Below are 15923 nucleotides of genomic sequence, written 5' to 3'. Positions count from 1 at the left end.
AATGTCAGAAAATTGTTCAGCTTAATGCAGGTTGATTCAGTGGTGAGTCTGTGGTGAATTATATTTTAAAATCCGCTCAGAATTTCAAGTTTATGCCCCCACTACTGTTGTATGATTCAGAGGGGGTGTAACTGAAACCATTTAAGGTTGACCTATTTTCATATTCATGTGTCATTATCTCTGATGAGTGATGTAAATAAAAACTGGTGTATAGTTGTGAGTCTCACTTCAAGAGCGGCTGTGCTGAGAGTGTGAACTATGCAGAGGACACTTCAGCCTGCTGAAATTCCCCCTGTGGTTTTTCACCCTGTAGCCCGGTCTCTTCCCTGCATGAAGTGAAAGGGTTGTGTCACAACAGTTGCTGTGTTTTGGCTGCTGTGTTGTCCAGAATTGGACAGATGGGGCATTTGAAGGGATTTCGAAGAGAAAGAATGTGCACAAAAATTCATTTTAATCTTTCTTTTTTTAAATCCTGATGTCAGTTCGCAGAAAGTGGTAGCTGTCAGTTAATTTCACTGAGTAAAATCCGTTGAATCCGCAGAATGTTAGAGTCTTCCTGCTCAGCAGCAGCACCATACTCAGTCATTACACTGTTGCAGAGGCTTAATAGCAGAGTAATTACACAGTGAGGCCTAAGGGCGGGATCTACAGCCTGTAAGGTAAAGACTTCCACGTGTGTGTTTGTGTGTGTGTGTGAGGGGGATGTAATTATTTTATTGTTCACGTCGCTCTATGTGTTTTGGCTCTGCACAGTGGGATGCTGTGTAGGATGCAGAGTTTCCAGTTCACTTGAGTGCGTGTCAAACAGGTGGTTACACACACAGCTGTGTGTCTGTAGTCTTGCTTTTCTACTTTTTTTTTTACTATCACTATCCACACTACTTGTTCAACAAGCCTGGAATAAACCCTGAATTTCCAATAATTCTGTCACGCCCTGCGTCCCCTGCCACTAAAGCACTGGAGAGGAAACCTCGGTGGGGACCGACTCCTCAGGGCGTGTTTACTGGCAGCTTTATGTGGTTCTTTATTATCAACTTGGCACTCTGCTACATGCTTCAGGAGGCTAATTGAAGGCCAGCCTTGCCAGGCCAATCTTGTCTTTGTTTCCTGCATTTCGCTTCATAGTAAAAGAGTTTTATAATGTCAGATGAATTCCTGTGCATTTTGAAGATAAAGGTTCTTTGGGGGGTTTCTTTTCAGACTCCAGGAAACCATCTGTCTTTTCCTTTCATTTCTCTGAAGTTTCTATGCTGCCGTTCATCAGTGTGTGGCCACTGTCCTACCCTCTCCCCTTTTCTTTATACCTCCAATCTGATTAGTGGCGGTCGCGTGGTGGCTTCTTTACCAGGCATGGCAGCCATTTTCACCATTTGGAAGCCATAACTGCTCCTCGTTTGAAGATGAGACCCCTGTACTTGTGGCTTTCTCTGAGGAACCTTTCATGGGGTGAGGGGGCTTCTCCCTGTCTCTCTGCCAGAGTACGTCCTGTCACACTGAAACATGGCACCCACCCACATGCACATACACACCCGCCCACTCACACACTACCCTGTGGAGGAACAGTAGTTGCCGTGTCTTTCGTCTCAGTGGCTAGCGGTAGCGCCAGTGGCTCGTGCTCAGATGGGGCCCTTTGGCTGGCCCTGCCTTGTAATCAGGGAGTCAGAGCACTTGTGCTGCCGCAGGACCCGCTCACGTGACCCGGTCCCGCTAACCACAAGCACTTCATCTGATACTCTGTGGTGAGCCACGCGGAGGGAACAGCGTGTGCCTTTGTGAGCCCCCATTGGCTGGAAATTCTCTGTTTTTTTTTGCTTTTTGACCCTTCCTCCTCTCTGTGATTTGACTGCGAGTTTGAAGGGGAAGGGGGGGACATTTAAAGTGTACTGCCACTGTCCTCTCTGTTGGTGCTCATAAGAGAGAGAAGAGGCAAGAAGAAAGTTTGGGACTGCTAAAAAGAAACTTTAGGAGTGTGTGAGTTATTACTTCTGTCATTATTATCGACCTATTGTCTGTGTTGTTAATATGTAAGTGTAACATTAGAACTCTGCTCTGACATGGTTATTAAGTTACTTTAATTATTATATTATTTCTTTAATATCATATTTCTTTACTAACATGTGTGATCTTATTTTTTATTTGATTTCAGCTCAGCTTAGTTAGGTTTATCCAACAAACATAACATGGATATCTGTGTGTTCTTATTAGTTGTCCTTTCTTGTTCCCACAGGAAATCCCGCTCTCTGAAATCCTCCAGGTAGAACAGTCCAGGGACTACAGCAATCTGGCCCAGGGCAGCAACCCTCACTGCTTTGAAATCATCACGGCCACCATGGTCTACTATGTAGGGGAAAACAACGGCAGCCACTACCACAGTCCTGCTCTGGCTGCCTCTGGAGTTGGCATGGAGGTGGCCCAAGGCTGGGAGAAGGCCATCAGACAGGCACTGATGCCTGTCACCCCTCAGCCCAGCGTGGCCAGTGCCGCCTGTCAGGGCAAAGATCACAGTAAGTAGGACAGTAATAATAAGTTTTTACGTGGGGGTTATCTTTGCAGTGTTTCAGGTGATCAAAAACACATGGCTGAAATTTCTTGATGAGTCTGGAAAAACCCTGCTGTAGTGTCTGCAGCCAAAAGGAAGTGAGGATGTTAAGTCACTGTTGTGAGATGACAGAGTGACACAGCTACTGAAACTAGTTAGGACAAGGGTGGTATTCTCTTAAAGTTCAAATGAGGTCAAAAAAGTCATTTCAGACTCCATGGTTATAAATTGAATTGTGTGCTCATTAGCAAACATTCTGAGCATAGAAAACAAGGCCGTCACATGAAGCTCTAGACTAACAGACTCATTGTATAGACACACTGTCCATAGATCTGGACTCACTTATTAAGGACAAGTAGATGAAGTCATAAATAAAATTTAATCGGACAATATTGCTGCTGTTTATGTGGTCCTGTCAATTGAAATTGAAGCATGTTTTCCAAAAATTAAATTAAATTTGCGTGCAGCATCAGCTAAATGATCACAACATTAAGTTTTCTACTGGCTTTTATCTCTGGTGCTCTTTTTACTGGCTAGCATGCAGAATTTGCCCCTGCGGCTGTCTAAATTCCCATTTTGGAAATGCATTGCATACTTGCACCATTCAGTCACACACAGCTTTCCAGATCAATTTTATAGCCAATTTATTGTGTAATAAAATGCTTCATTATGTGGGGCTGTGACTTATTGCATGCAGCTGTGATAAGATTCAAAGATTGAGGAAAAAAAAAATACTAGTGTGTGCAATGCACCTCCAACCACAATTACTTCAGGATTCACTGCCTGCTTTGTGCATTGGTGAAGTGGTGTTTTTTCACTTGTTGAATGTGGAAACATCATGTGTTTTCTCTCCAGAAGAGCTGTCCATCAGCATATCTGTGTCCAACTGCCAGATCCAGGAGAATGTGGTAAGTACTGTAGAGCTTCTATTTTTTTTTCTTTGAGATGTTATTGCACAATTTCCCAGCACAGCCTGCAAATTCATGTGCTATTATAGTATCTGTTGTGGTGAGATCAGACACTGTATTCTACTGTTTCTTTTGCTAAAATATCCAGTAGAAGCTTTCTCTGCTGCCTAAATGGGGAAGCTGCAGGCTCTTTGCCTTTTTTTTTTTTTTTTTGGTCACGGGGTTTTAGATTTAGTTCCACTTCTGTATTAAGTGAAAGTTAAATATTTGGCAATAGCAGAAAATATTCTGGAAAAGCAACAGCTTTGTCAGACCGCAGATGATGTAATTGTCACTGATTTCCAGTTTCGGCATGGAAAGTTTACTTGATTGTTTCCACAGGAAAACGTAAAGTACAATATTCAACATTGCAAATTATGTCTGTGTAGGATATTGCCTCTGTGTACCAAATATTCTCTGATGAAGTGCTGGGATCAGGCCAGTTTGGCATCGTGTATGGAGGTATGCTTCTCTTTTTATTAAACCTACATTTTATATTGTATACTGCAGCTCTGTCACAGTTTAATATTATATACAAGTTCATCCTTTTTTAACAATGTAATGTTTTAGGCAAACACAGAAAGAGTGGCAGAGATGTGGCCATCAAGGTTATTGACAAGATGAGATTTCCTACCAAGCAGGAGAGCCAACTGAGGAACGAGGTGGCCATATTACAGGTAATGTCAGAATCCATGAACAGAAACACAAACTGAGTATGCCAAGCTTCAGTTGAGATCAGCTTTGTGCCTGTTTTCTCCAGAATCTGCATCATCCAGGTATTGTTAACTTAGAGTGTATGTTCGAGACGCCGGAGCGAGTGTTTGTTGTCATGGAGAAGCTGCACGGCGATATGCTGGAGATGATCTTATCAAGTGAGAAGAGCAAACTGCCTGAACGAATCACCAAGTTTCTCGTCACACAGGTCTGTTTGAACTATGGTCCTTTTTTACCCTTTTGAGTCTTCAAGATCATGATTCCTGTACTCATGTTAGCTTTAACTTTGAATGCTTTGCTGTGTCATTGGCATATTGTAGTATAGCTTACTGGATATCTGTCCCCTTCATGCTCCGTCCTAGCCTTTTTTCCTCTTTCCGTGCCCTGCTTTGTGGTGTGATTAGCCTCTGCTCCAGCTCTTGGGGCCTGTTTATTCTTGTGGTGAGCTGATTGGGGGGAATTGTTTACGGGATTGGCCTGCATGGCATCACGGCCTCCTCCCTGGCCGTGGATTACAGCCTGCAGTGTGGCCTGATTAGAAGAGCAGCAGGCTGCTGGGCCTCCGCAGAGCCGTGGTCCCAAACGGGAGCGGGGCCATTAACAACAGCCCCATTAGCTGTGGCTGGGCCAATCTCTGATGTGGCCGGGAGGACTTCTGTCAAAGCCTGGGTCAGGATAGCAGAGCCAGGCGCACTGTGGTTTTGGTACAGGGCCATAAGCAGATATGCGTGCAGTGCTAGCTTACGCCAGGCCTCGTGAATATAGATGAGACGATGAGATGAGATCATATGTCTTTATGTGAAGGTACTGGTCAAGATGGAAGTACTTAAAGGCATTAGTATGTTTATACACCCACTATTTTTCCATATGGCACTACCACGGATTGTACTGCATATATTATACAAACTGCACTCTGTTTATACTATATACTCTATACATTAAAACAGTTAAACGCTGGAGCTTACAGTATTATTATCTGGATTTTTCAAATGAAATCTGTTCTTGTGTTTGCAACAGATCCTGGTGGCCCTGAGACATCTGCACTTCAAAAACATTGTTCACTGTGACTTGAAGCCTGAGAATGTACTACTGGCCTCTGCAGAGCCCTTTCCTCAGGTAAGTGTATAGATCTGTGAATGTGTGAATGAATCTGTGTGTGTTGATGAATGTCTCGTCTTTTTTCTCAGGTAAAGCTCTGTGATTTTGGTTTTGCCCGTATCATCGGTGAGAAGTCGTTCCGGCGGTCGGTAGTGGGCACGCCGGCGTACCTGGCTCCAGAGGTGCTGCGGAGTAAAGGATACAACCGCTCCTTGGACATGTGGTCAGTGGGAGTCATTATATACGTTAGCTTGAGCGGGACCTTTCCTTTTAACGAGGATGAGGACATTAACGACCAGATCCAGAATGCAGCCTTCATGTACCCCCCTACACCCTGGAAGGACATCTCTACAGAAGGTATGAACACAATCAGAAGTGTGTTTGCTTCCTTTATTCTAGCCAGAATTCCCCACACAGCTGTGGCCCAGTCATTTAATGTCAAATTGATACTCAGACGTTTAGCCTCAGAGTGTGCTCCCCACCTACATGTCTAGGCTGTCTGAACTTTGTCTGCGGTTCAGATGAATCACCTTCAGTTACTCCCAGCTGTCCAAGCTGCAGCTCACCCACATACAGACACTGTACAATAAACGTGATGAAGGTGTTAATATTTTATCTGACACTGTCTCACCTTTATAAGTCATAAAGTGTGCACAGCACACTGTTTGCAGGAATGTTTATTAACATAGTCTGCACACTCTCCGTTTTCTCTTTCAGCCACAGATCTGATCAACAATCTTCTCCAAGTCAAGATGAGGAAGAGGTACAGTGTGGATAAGTGTCTCAGCCACCCCTGGCTACAGGTGACATATTTGTTTATCTGTCTTGATGTTAAATTTACATATCAAACAAACTCCTTCTTATATTAAGAAGATTTACTCAGCACCCACTGTGCTTTTTACAGTGAAAATGTAATAAATAAAGAGAAAAAACTTTCATACTGGCTCAGATCTGTACTAAACTGTACCTCCAAATTTGTATGTTGTTGAAATGATTAGTTCTTATTCTTTACCTCAGAGCAGCAAAAGAACTTAATAAATAAATAAATAAAGCTGTGAACTCTCAGAGGTCAACCAGGTGATCGCTACTGTTTACTATGTAGCCTAGTAGCCCTTTTGTTGTGATTAGTTTCTCACTAATGAGGACAGAAATTTAAAGTTAATTTCCTTTTCCTTTAGGACTATCAGACTTGGTTGGACCTGAGGGAGTTTGAGACGCGGCGAGGCGAGCGCTACATCACCCACGAGAGCGATGATGCGCGTTGGGAGGAGTACGCTGATGAGAATAGCCTTGTTTACCCCAAACATTTTATCATGGCTCCCAATCTGGATGACATGGAAGAGGACCCCTAGTGGCACACCGGACTTATTGCATCACATGTATCAAGGACTGGGACTTTTTTCATGAGGCTTTGGGAGCGGCCGGTTTTCCCTCCAGAACTGTTTGTTGTGGAAACAGAGAGAAGCCAGTCAGGTGGAGAGTTACTCCCCAGAGGCTTTACAAGTGGGGGAAACCCAACAGAATCTGTAGCACGATGCACTGCTACAAAGTAGGTGGAGATATGCATTAAGAAACTGTCAGGAGGAAGGAGTGTCCCTCTTCCTCTTTGTATAGAATGAAAACATTCCACGGATTCATTTTTGAGAACAATAATAAGCCAAATACACAGGTTGAACTTAATAATGTTAATGCACACACAAGTGTGGACGACTGAGTAATAATGGCTGTCTTGATGTAAGAGAGGAGATCAGCAGAATGGAAAAGCTTACACCAGGAGTAAAGGGCACTTTTCGCAAGGGATTAACAATCTGAGAATTAAACACGAGTTTATTCTCATTTCTGGACTGATTGTGAGACTGTCCTTTGGCATGAAACTGGAACAATCACATGCATTTGTGTGTTTTTTTTAATGTATTTAGTAATTGTGGTAGATTTTTGCACTATATTACTATTGAAAATAGCAATTGATTAGAAACACTGTTCGCTGCTACAATACGTTTTGCAATTCCAGAACAGGTGCAAGTGATAATCAGTAGAACGTTTACACGGTACTAGCTGCCTTGTTACAGGTTGTGTAACATACTCTGTAGAAGACAGCTGGTAGTGTGTAAGTTTGATCAACTTTCAGCTGAAAAGACCAAATTATGTTTTTTTTAATTATTATTTTATGAAGACCAAAACCCTGTCAGTAAATGCAATAATGGAACCAGTTGGTTTAAAAAAGCAATGGTGTAACAGCATTGTGTGACGCCACCCTTTTTGTTTTTCAGTGTTCTTAAAATGTGACTTTTTAAGCACGCCAGAGGTGGCTGAACTAGGTTTTACTTGGAACAAACTATTGTGTCAATTTAGTATTTTGTCTGAACCATGTCAACATCCTTCTGTCTGCAGTAGAAACTAGCTATTATGACAATATGATTCACATGGGAATATTTAGTACTACAGTCATGTAGTTTGGGAGTTTGTTCCTGTCTCCTGTTGTCTTTGTTGCCGCTGGATTGGCAGGTGTCAGTGTTTTGTATATTTCAGTACATACCAATGGAATAAAAGCCCCACTTAACTGTCATTATCAACAAACGTCTTAAAGACCGTGCTGTCTCTCTGTGCATGCTCCCGACTTCATACATCACTTTTCTACAATATGCAACCTCATGATAAAAGACAGACTTTGGATTTGTGTGCGTTAGCAGCCCCGGCTTCTAGTTTTGCATGTGTTGCATCATGATGTGTGAGCGAGTGCAGTGTGTAGTGGTTGCACATGTCAGATCCCATCCTCAGCAGCTGGATGTGATTGTTGTACCGCACCGAGCCAGTCGCTCACCACAAGCAAGTAATGACACAGTTAAAGAGGGTGGTTGAGGAAGACTTTGAAATCACTCATGATAAAAGCTATCACAGACTCTCCTTCAAGTATCAAATGTGTGTTCAGCTCCAGTCTGTATGAATAAATTGTCTTATTCCTGGGCTGCACTTCTGAATGGGTCTATTGTTTGACGGCAGGGCTCACCATACAACTACCAGACAGCTGTCATTAATTAAGAAACATTTTTGAAGTGTTCTTCCCTAGATACCAACACACCACTGTTAGCAATCATGACTTAATCCTGTTGCACTGCTATCTTGTGTCTTTTTTTTGTGTAAAAGACACTTGATACTGCTCTCCTCTATCTGTTAGTCAGAATGACTTCAAGATGTGGGCTTCCTCTGCAGGCATTATAACCCCACCAACCTTTGTGGGTGACACATATTTACACTGAAAAGCCTAGTAGGTAATTAACAGCATACCAGCTCAAAGGACACACATAAAAAGAGGTCTATCAAATAAAACAGATGCAATGTCTCCCTCCTCTGGCTGGACAGGTGCAAACATCATACATGTTTTCAATATACAGTATTTCAATGAATACTAAATGCAATATATTTTTAGTCTGCATATTACAGTTTACATTAATGCTATATTATTAAAACTTTTATCTATTTAAGTTCATAGCCCAAACATGGTCCTGTTGAGTAAATTCATATAGGAGATATCTTTAATCAATTTGAATTAATTAAATTCTTATAACATATAAAAATATTTTTTTATAACAGGGTGATTAGATTAGAATTAAATTTGTCTTCTAAACATTGTATCACATCTTAAAACATGTCCAGAACAGGAACATCCTTGGATCTTTGATTAAAGGTGAGTGAGTCAGAAAAATGTTCAGGTTATGATATTAGGAGCCTACATTGTTAGTTATTATTAATATTAATATTAATATTATTAATATTCATTAATTTTCCTAATCAGTGCTTATGGAAACTCCAAAACACATCCAATGAGAAAACAGTTCCCCTTGCTGCCAGAAGGTGTCACTCTCTGTTGGGTTATCTGCTGATGTCGAGAAGGAAAGCACCATGTTAAACCAAGTATTTGTTTATCCTACAATGGATGTTGGTTAAATTTTCCCTCATACAAATTTAGAAATTTACTGCCAACTTCGACACTAAAATCATACCTGGACACAGTGTGGTCTTACTTGGAACCAGTTACGACACACATTTAAGATGGTCATATATAATTTAAATATATCAAGACTGTGCTATAAGAACTGTCAGAAACAACATCTGCTGAAGGATCAGAGACAGCGATGTGTCTGCTGGCCTGATCCTGCAGGTCTGTGTATATTTGTTGAGCAGCTTTGCCCGGTGGCTTCTCGGCAGGTCTCTCGTCACCTCAAGGGGAGGTCTGCCTGTCGTGTATCCAGACCCCCTTCCCTCCACATCATCCGCAACCACCTCTCGGTCTCCTCTCTTCTTCTACACATCTTCCATTCCTCTGCTTCTACTCTCTGTACTCCATGCTGGGTATCCATGGGCTCCAGACCAAACAAGCAAACAAACAAAACAACAGAAAAACCCATCACCCAGACAAGGTTGGTCTGGGCTTGAAGGGGGTGGGGGGTGGGGGGGATGAGATGGGGAGAGATCTTGTTTGCTCTTTGGGCTAGTTCCATTTCACTGTGATGGCAGAGAAGGCCTCCCAGGACACGGTTATACCCACAATTTTGTTTGACTTCCAGGGGGGGATCAAGGTGGCCCTCAGTCCGCACTGACACATCATCTTCTGACCCAATACACAGCCTGCTGCATCTGCAGGCCTGTAGCCTTTACCTAAGCTGGCCCTGTACTCTTTAACTGTGGTCTTGGCCTTTATCTAAGGCGCACGTTGGTGTGGCATTCAGCTGGTTGCCTTCCATTCCCACATTGCTGTCTTACAGACCATGACAAGCAAATACTTAGTCATTATACTACAGTTCCACAAATGTTGACTGGAATAAAGAACTCAAAAATATAGCCATGACTAAAGCAACAAACCTTTTACAGTCCCTATAGGCCTTGTTCTCACATTCTCAGGCATGTGTCCTCTGCTTGTAACTGTAACTCAGACCTTCTACACTGCTTCCTGTGCCCTTGATGAAGGGCAGCAGTCCCAAGAAGTTTTAACACACCATGTCTGCTTTCTTTATATTAAGAGCAGATTGACAAACATATGCATTTGAACAGGGTATGTATACATTAAGCTTGTGTGTGTGTGTGTATTGGAGACAAAGGTGAAAGATGACGAATGGTTGACAAGATCAACTTTCTGTTCCCCTGCATGTTTACCTTTTGCCTAATAATCTAAATCTTGTGAGTCTTGTTTGTCCATTTAGAGGACATTTTAATTTGTGAAAAGAATGTTAATATATCTAGATTAGACTCTATATATTGCTTTAAAAAAGCCAAAGCTATGTGTGTGGTGGTTCTTGAAGACATTAGATGTCATTCTTCAGTTGTAAAAACTGAGGAGAAAGGAAATGAAAGCTGGAAATGGTGTTCCTGTCTGGGAAAATGCAGATGATCTGTGTAGGTGTGTTTGCTGACTCCAGCTGTGACTGGAGAATTCCCCTGACCCAGTCTGTGGACTGGTTGCTGTGTGAGGCCACATGTACCTCTGTTGCAAAGCAGGCAGGCGCAATACGCAACCCCCCCCCCCCCAACCCTCCCCAAATAGGATGGCCATTGAACTCTCAGGCAAGTGGCAATATTTGCTCACCTGAAATACACACATCTTGCCAATTGGGGTCGGGGTGGCCTCGGGGACTGAAGAAGGTTCCCTTGATGCAGCTGTGGCCCAGAGAAAGACCAGACCAGGAAGTTTTGTGGCTGGAAAAGGGTGGGGGCTCTCTTGTCGGGGGGCTGTTTAGCCCATTGTATCTTGAAGGAGGCAGGGACCATATTTGTTCGAAGCTGCAGGAGGCTGATGAGGTGCTAATCTGTTGAGTGGCCGTGTCATTGGGCCCCTGTTCCCAATAGCCTGTTAGCTGTCAGGGCCTGTAAAAAAGGCACAATTTACGGGCCCCAGGCCAGGACTCAGCCATCGGTGTCCACGGGTAAGCAAACACAGATTGGACACTTATGTTGTTGCTCTGGTAGGGCAGGCTTTAACAGCAGGCTCCTGGGGTGACACGTAGGCAGCCCCTTTTCAGCCCTCTTCATGAGTTGTCGGCCCCCTCTATGCTCCTCTGTAAACACTACAAATTAGCCATCTGCATATGGATGGGCCCTCCGTCCTTACAGGAAGAAGACAACTGCCTGCTAGAAGGCTATAGATCCTGGCTTGTCTCTAATGCAGGCAAGATATCATTCTTGTATGCAAAAGAGAAACGGCACATTCAGGATCAGGGTTTGCAGATATGACTGCAGCTCAGATTTTGTTTTACAGTGCTTTGAAGCTGGAGAATAATGAAAGCACAGGGCTGGCCAGTTGTCAGAGATGGGTTCGGGTCAGCAGTCAGAGGTAATCCCAAACTTGAATTTTCCCATCAGCCTGGAATACAGATAAGACAGCAGCAGATATGAACCTCACTCGCTGACTGACTGAGTGATTGATGGGAAAAGGAAATGGACCACTCAGATGTAGAGATGTGTGTGTGTGTGTGCATGTTTTCTCAAGAGGTCTCAGCAAAGGCTGCAGTCAAGCAGATTTGAGAAGCACTGTGGGTTATACACCTATTTCACACTATTACATCAAAATAAAACTGTTGGATTAATTTAACTGTCATGAAAAGGATGCTAGCCTCGTCCCTTGAGACATTTGAGATTAGAAAGGCCATTACTGATACACAACTTTTTAATCACAACGCCGGGTTTGCCCTCTTGTCCACGCTGACGGGGGTCTGACAGCATAACGACCTCGTGTGAACAGCAATAGCTCATCATGGATTATTGCACGGGCTTGATTGTAGTGATATTTAGCCACAGAGCTTCCCATGGGAGCCTGGCACTTTAATTAACATAGCACTACTGGCCCCCCTCCTGTTTTAATTGCCTTCAGTCTGTGATTAAATGTGTATTGACTCTGCAGTTGGTCCACTAATGAATAACAATGTGCTGATTTGGTGATATTAAATCTTCTGGCTCTAATACACATCCAGTCCACGTTTCCTATAAAGTTCAGACATTACATCAAGGAACCATGGCTTCTGTGTCACAGTGGTGGGCATATGAAACATGTCACACAACACTCATTTTAGGCTTTTTGAGGTTTGCTAAATTTCAAGATTAATTAAAAACAAAAAATAAACAATTTTGGGCATTGTAAAAAAATCAAATGTAACATTTTTGCCATCTACTGTGCTAATATATATGCCAGTAATAAGCTACTGATAAGGTTCTAAATTGTCTGGAGTTTCTTTTCCTGAAAGCCGTCTCCATTGGAGAAGGGAGCCTTCACAACATGGCAACCCAACATTTGTGTTTTGATTGCACAATTATTACACTTGAGCATTATTGGAAAGTAGTACCTAAGCCTGTTTTACAAAACACGATAACAACATGATGCAATAATCAAATGTCTCTTATTCTATGTACATTCTTTAGTGTCATCTAATCTGTGCATCTCTCAGGAGCCCACCTTCCTCATTCTACTCCTGTGGTCCCACAGATAAACTGTCACCTTGTGTGATAAATGAAAGACAGTGGTCAACACTGGCTCTTTTAACATCACAACAGTCAAGTATTGAATCTGCGATGCCCTGGATACAGTCAACATAAAACATATCGGATGGCATTCCTCGCCACATTCCTCTCAATATCAAAAGGTGCATGTTTGAGGATATCCTTAGAGCGTTTACGCCTGTGTTTGCGCCCTGACCCACTGGGGCCAGTGCAATAACTTTGGACTCCCTCCCACTGCATCTCGTTGCAATGACCACTCTCAGTTTTTATTTAGCTGGGTTGTGTGCCTTCCCAGTCCAGCCGCTTTTCAGATTCATTTCCAGGTAAACACAGTGTGGCCAGCCACAAACCTGCAGCCAACAGGCGTTGTCACAGCTGTGGCAGATAATGGCAAGTCCAAACTCCAGCCCGGCTCTGGAATGTTTACTGTCACCACAGGCAAGTTGGCAGCAAACATTTTTTTTCCAACACTTTCCAAGAGGAAGACTCTCTCGTTATTAATTTTATTTTGATGAATTACATGCTTAACCCTTTGCCCTGTGCCATATTGTGTGTCCCAGTTTACTCTGGAGGATACAAAAGCACAAAAAGGCACATTCTTAAGTGGATCTTTTAATTTCAGTTGAAAAAAAAATCCTTACTTTGAAAGTTGAAACTTCAAGTTAACACATTCCCGCCAACAACTCCTGGGTGTTTGAAGGAATGTTCCAAGAGTTCCGCCTTCCTCTCACAAAGCAGAGATGACCCCCTTTCCATCCCCCTGCACCTAAGATATCCTCCTAGTGTCACTTTAGAGCTCATGTAGGTGCTGTGCTTTCAATTCTTTAACTGAGCCATTAAACTTTCACCACTTAATGGTTTCAGGAATGACACCTGAATGTGTGAAATGTAACGCTGCTCATGATGGAGGTTAATTGATTTGCTGGACGGGTAGAGATGTTACAACACTGTTCCGGGAACCTATCCAAAATGTGGAGATATGTCGATGTAACATTAACATGTAGTGTTTTAAAGTTTTGTTAGCAAACGCACTCAGTGTATACACAGGGTTTGTGAAAGCCTTGTGTTGTCACTGCAGATACTCATTAGGAAACACCAGCATATCGTCTGATATCTCAGTGTTTTTTTTGTAGTCTCCAAAACAACAGAACAAAAATACACAAAAAAATCAGGAACATTTTCAATTGTTGCACTGACAATTATTACAGAGAAGTAGCATTTAAATGATCAGATGGATTTTATTTGGGAAAAGGCAATTAGGTCAGTTTTTCAAAATCCAATGAGAGTAACTGCACAAAACTCCAGATGAAGTTTTTGTTTTCCAAAAAGCGACCTTCACCTGTGTGAGAGGACTCTGGCAGCTTGATGATTAACCATGGAATTAGTAACATGTCTCATTCAGGAACGTAATGCCACAAAGGTCAAGGACCATTTTCAAAAAACTGAGATTTTTTTGCCCACAATTTTAAAATGAATCAAGTGTTGCCTAAGATCCCGTTTCAAAAACAACTGGAACTTCTGACATTAAAACATTTAGGCAACATGTTTGTATAACATCTAGCTGCTGATAGGTGTAGGCTACACCGTCTGGACGCATGCAACAGAAATAAAGTGGCATAAATATTTTGCCTAGTCGACTCAGAAAGAACACTTCTTAATGTAAACGCCATTTTGTAATAGCCTATCGTTGTTTTATCATTGTCAATAATTTAGAAAATTAAAAATAATACTTAAAAAAACTTGTGTTGACTGAAGGAAAGCCGAGAAAGCAGAGATTTGACCATCTCCAGCTCTCTGCTGGTGCAATCCCAAATCCTCAAACACACAGAGCTTTTTCTCATGATCTCATTTCCAAGTTAAGCAGACTGTGTTAGTCCCTCGTCAACACGACAGGTTTACTCGCCTTTACTAATGGGGCTCTATACTGATAGTTATGCTCTTGCGTAAATATGCAGTCAAATAGATGTACAACTACCGACACGTGGCTGGCACCGCTCTGTAGCCTCACCTTGATGTTTGTGTCATACAAATACTGTACGGGTTGCGGGATTTAAGGGGCCCTCAGCACTCCGGGGCCTGACCAGTGCGCTGCTGAAGCAGCGGATGATCAAAACATCCAAACTTTTATTAATAAAAGGGCCACACAGAAAGAGGAAGGCTATAAAACTACATTTGAAAAGACGCACGGTGATGGGGCCAGTTCTCTAATTTGTATGTTCATCTCTGCATAAAAAATAGGTAAGAGAGCCTGGGGGTTGAATTTAATTATTTTAAAACTGTTTGGTGTCAAATAATTCTCCTAAATTCACAGCAGAGCCACTGACCGAGAGAGGGCGCTCTGGAGCTACATTCAACACTAATTAAAACATTTAGCAGCAGTAATTCAGTCATTCAGATAATAAATCAGGTTTAAACCTTGTCTTTTTTGTAAACATTAGCGAAATAATTTAGGAAAAAATCAAACTACTTAATAATGACAAGGATTCTTCTTTGATCATATTTCACTAGGATGATCCTCACATGCTTTTTAGTCTCAACAAAAATGACATATTTTAACAAAATATTTTAACAAAAATGTTGAAATCGTTTAAAGGATCTTAAGCAGACATATCAACTATATACATATGCATGCAGGCGCATGGCAGCTCTGAATGCCCTATCCCCTTTAGACTGATAGTTAAAAAATATGATGGTACACTTTAATTAACCATTTGTGTCATGGTTTATAAAGCAAACCAATTCTTCTCGAGCATTATGTGTGCGTATGAAATCCAACATTAGGTATTAGATGAGATGTTCTTTAGTGTTGGTAGGTGTAGGTGTAAAATAATAGACAATTATATGTAGGCTTAGGTTATAAATTCCTGAAACGCATTGCAATAAAAATGGATTATGATTTCAGCTGAGCTGAAGTGGAATAAACACGTTGGAGGATGTGCGTAATGAAAGGCACACCAAGGAAGAGCGCCAAACATTCCTTTTATAGTTCCCTCTTTTTTTTCTTTTCTTTTTTTTGCCCCTGCCAAAATACAATAAGATTAGTTTATAATGAAGCCTTTCATATGAAACTGTTCTTTTCAGTCAGCGCAGGTGTACAATTGGGGTGGGGGGAAGCTTGAGGAGTCTCACGCCTAGGTGCG

General features: G+C 42.1%; 1 protein-coding gene across 4 annotated transcripts in view; it reads left to right on the top strand.

The window, feature by feature from the left end:
• Positions 1-8207, top strand: part of prkd3 (protein kinase D3) — a 31626-nt gene extending 23419 nt beyond the window's left edge. For 3 of the 4 annotated variants that reach the window (XM_028395227.1, XM_028395225.1, XM_028395226.1), the window contains exons 11-19: positions 2228-2504; positions 3395-3447; positions 3876-3948; positions 4057-4163; positions 4247-4408; positions 5218-5316; positions 5388-5655; positions 6016-6101; positions 6477-8207. In XM_028395227.1, coding sequence (XP_028251028.1) covers positions 2228-2504; positions 3395-3447; positions 3876-3948; positions 4057-4163; positions 4247-4408; positions 5218-5316; positions 5388-5655; positions 6016-6101; positions 6477-6650 — 1299 coding nt within the window. In that variant the 3' untranslated portion in view covers positions 6651-8207. The remainder of the gene's footprint in view (positions 1-2227; positions 2505-3394; positions 3448-3875; positions 3949-4056; positions 4164-4246; positions 4409-5217; positions 5317-5387; positions 5656-6015; positions 6102-6476) is intronic. The other variant, XM_028395228.1, reaches the window with a different exon arrangement.
• Positions 8208-15923: the final 7716 nt, after the last annotated feature.

Source organism: Parambassis ranga, chromosome 22, assembly GCF_900634625.1.
Source record: "Parambassis ranga chromosome 22, fParRan2.1, whole genome shotgun sequence".
NCBI lineage: Eukaryota > Metazoa > Chordata > Actinopteri > Ambassidae > Parambassis > Parambassis ranga.
Note: the sequence above shows the minus strand (reverse complement) of the source record. Positions and strands in the feature narration are given on the sequence as shown.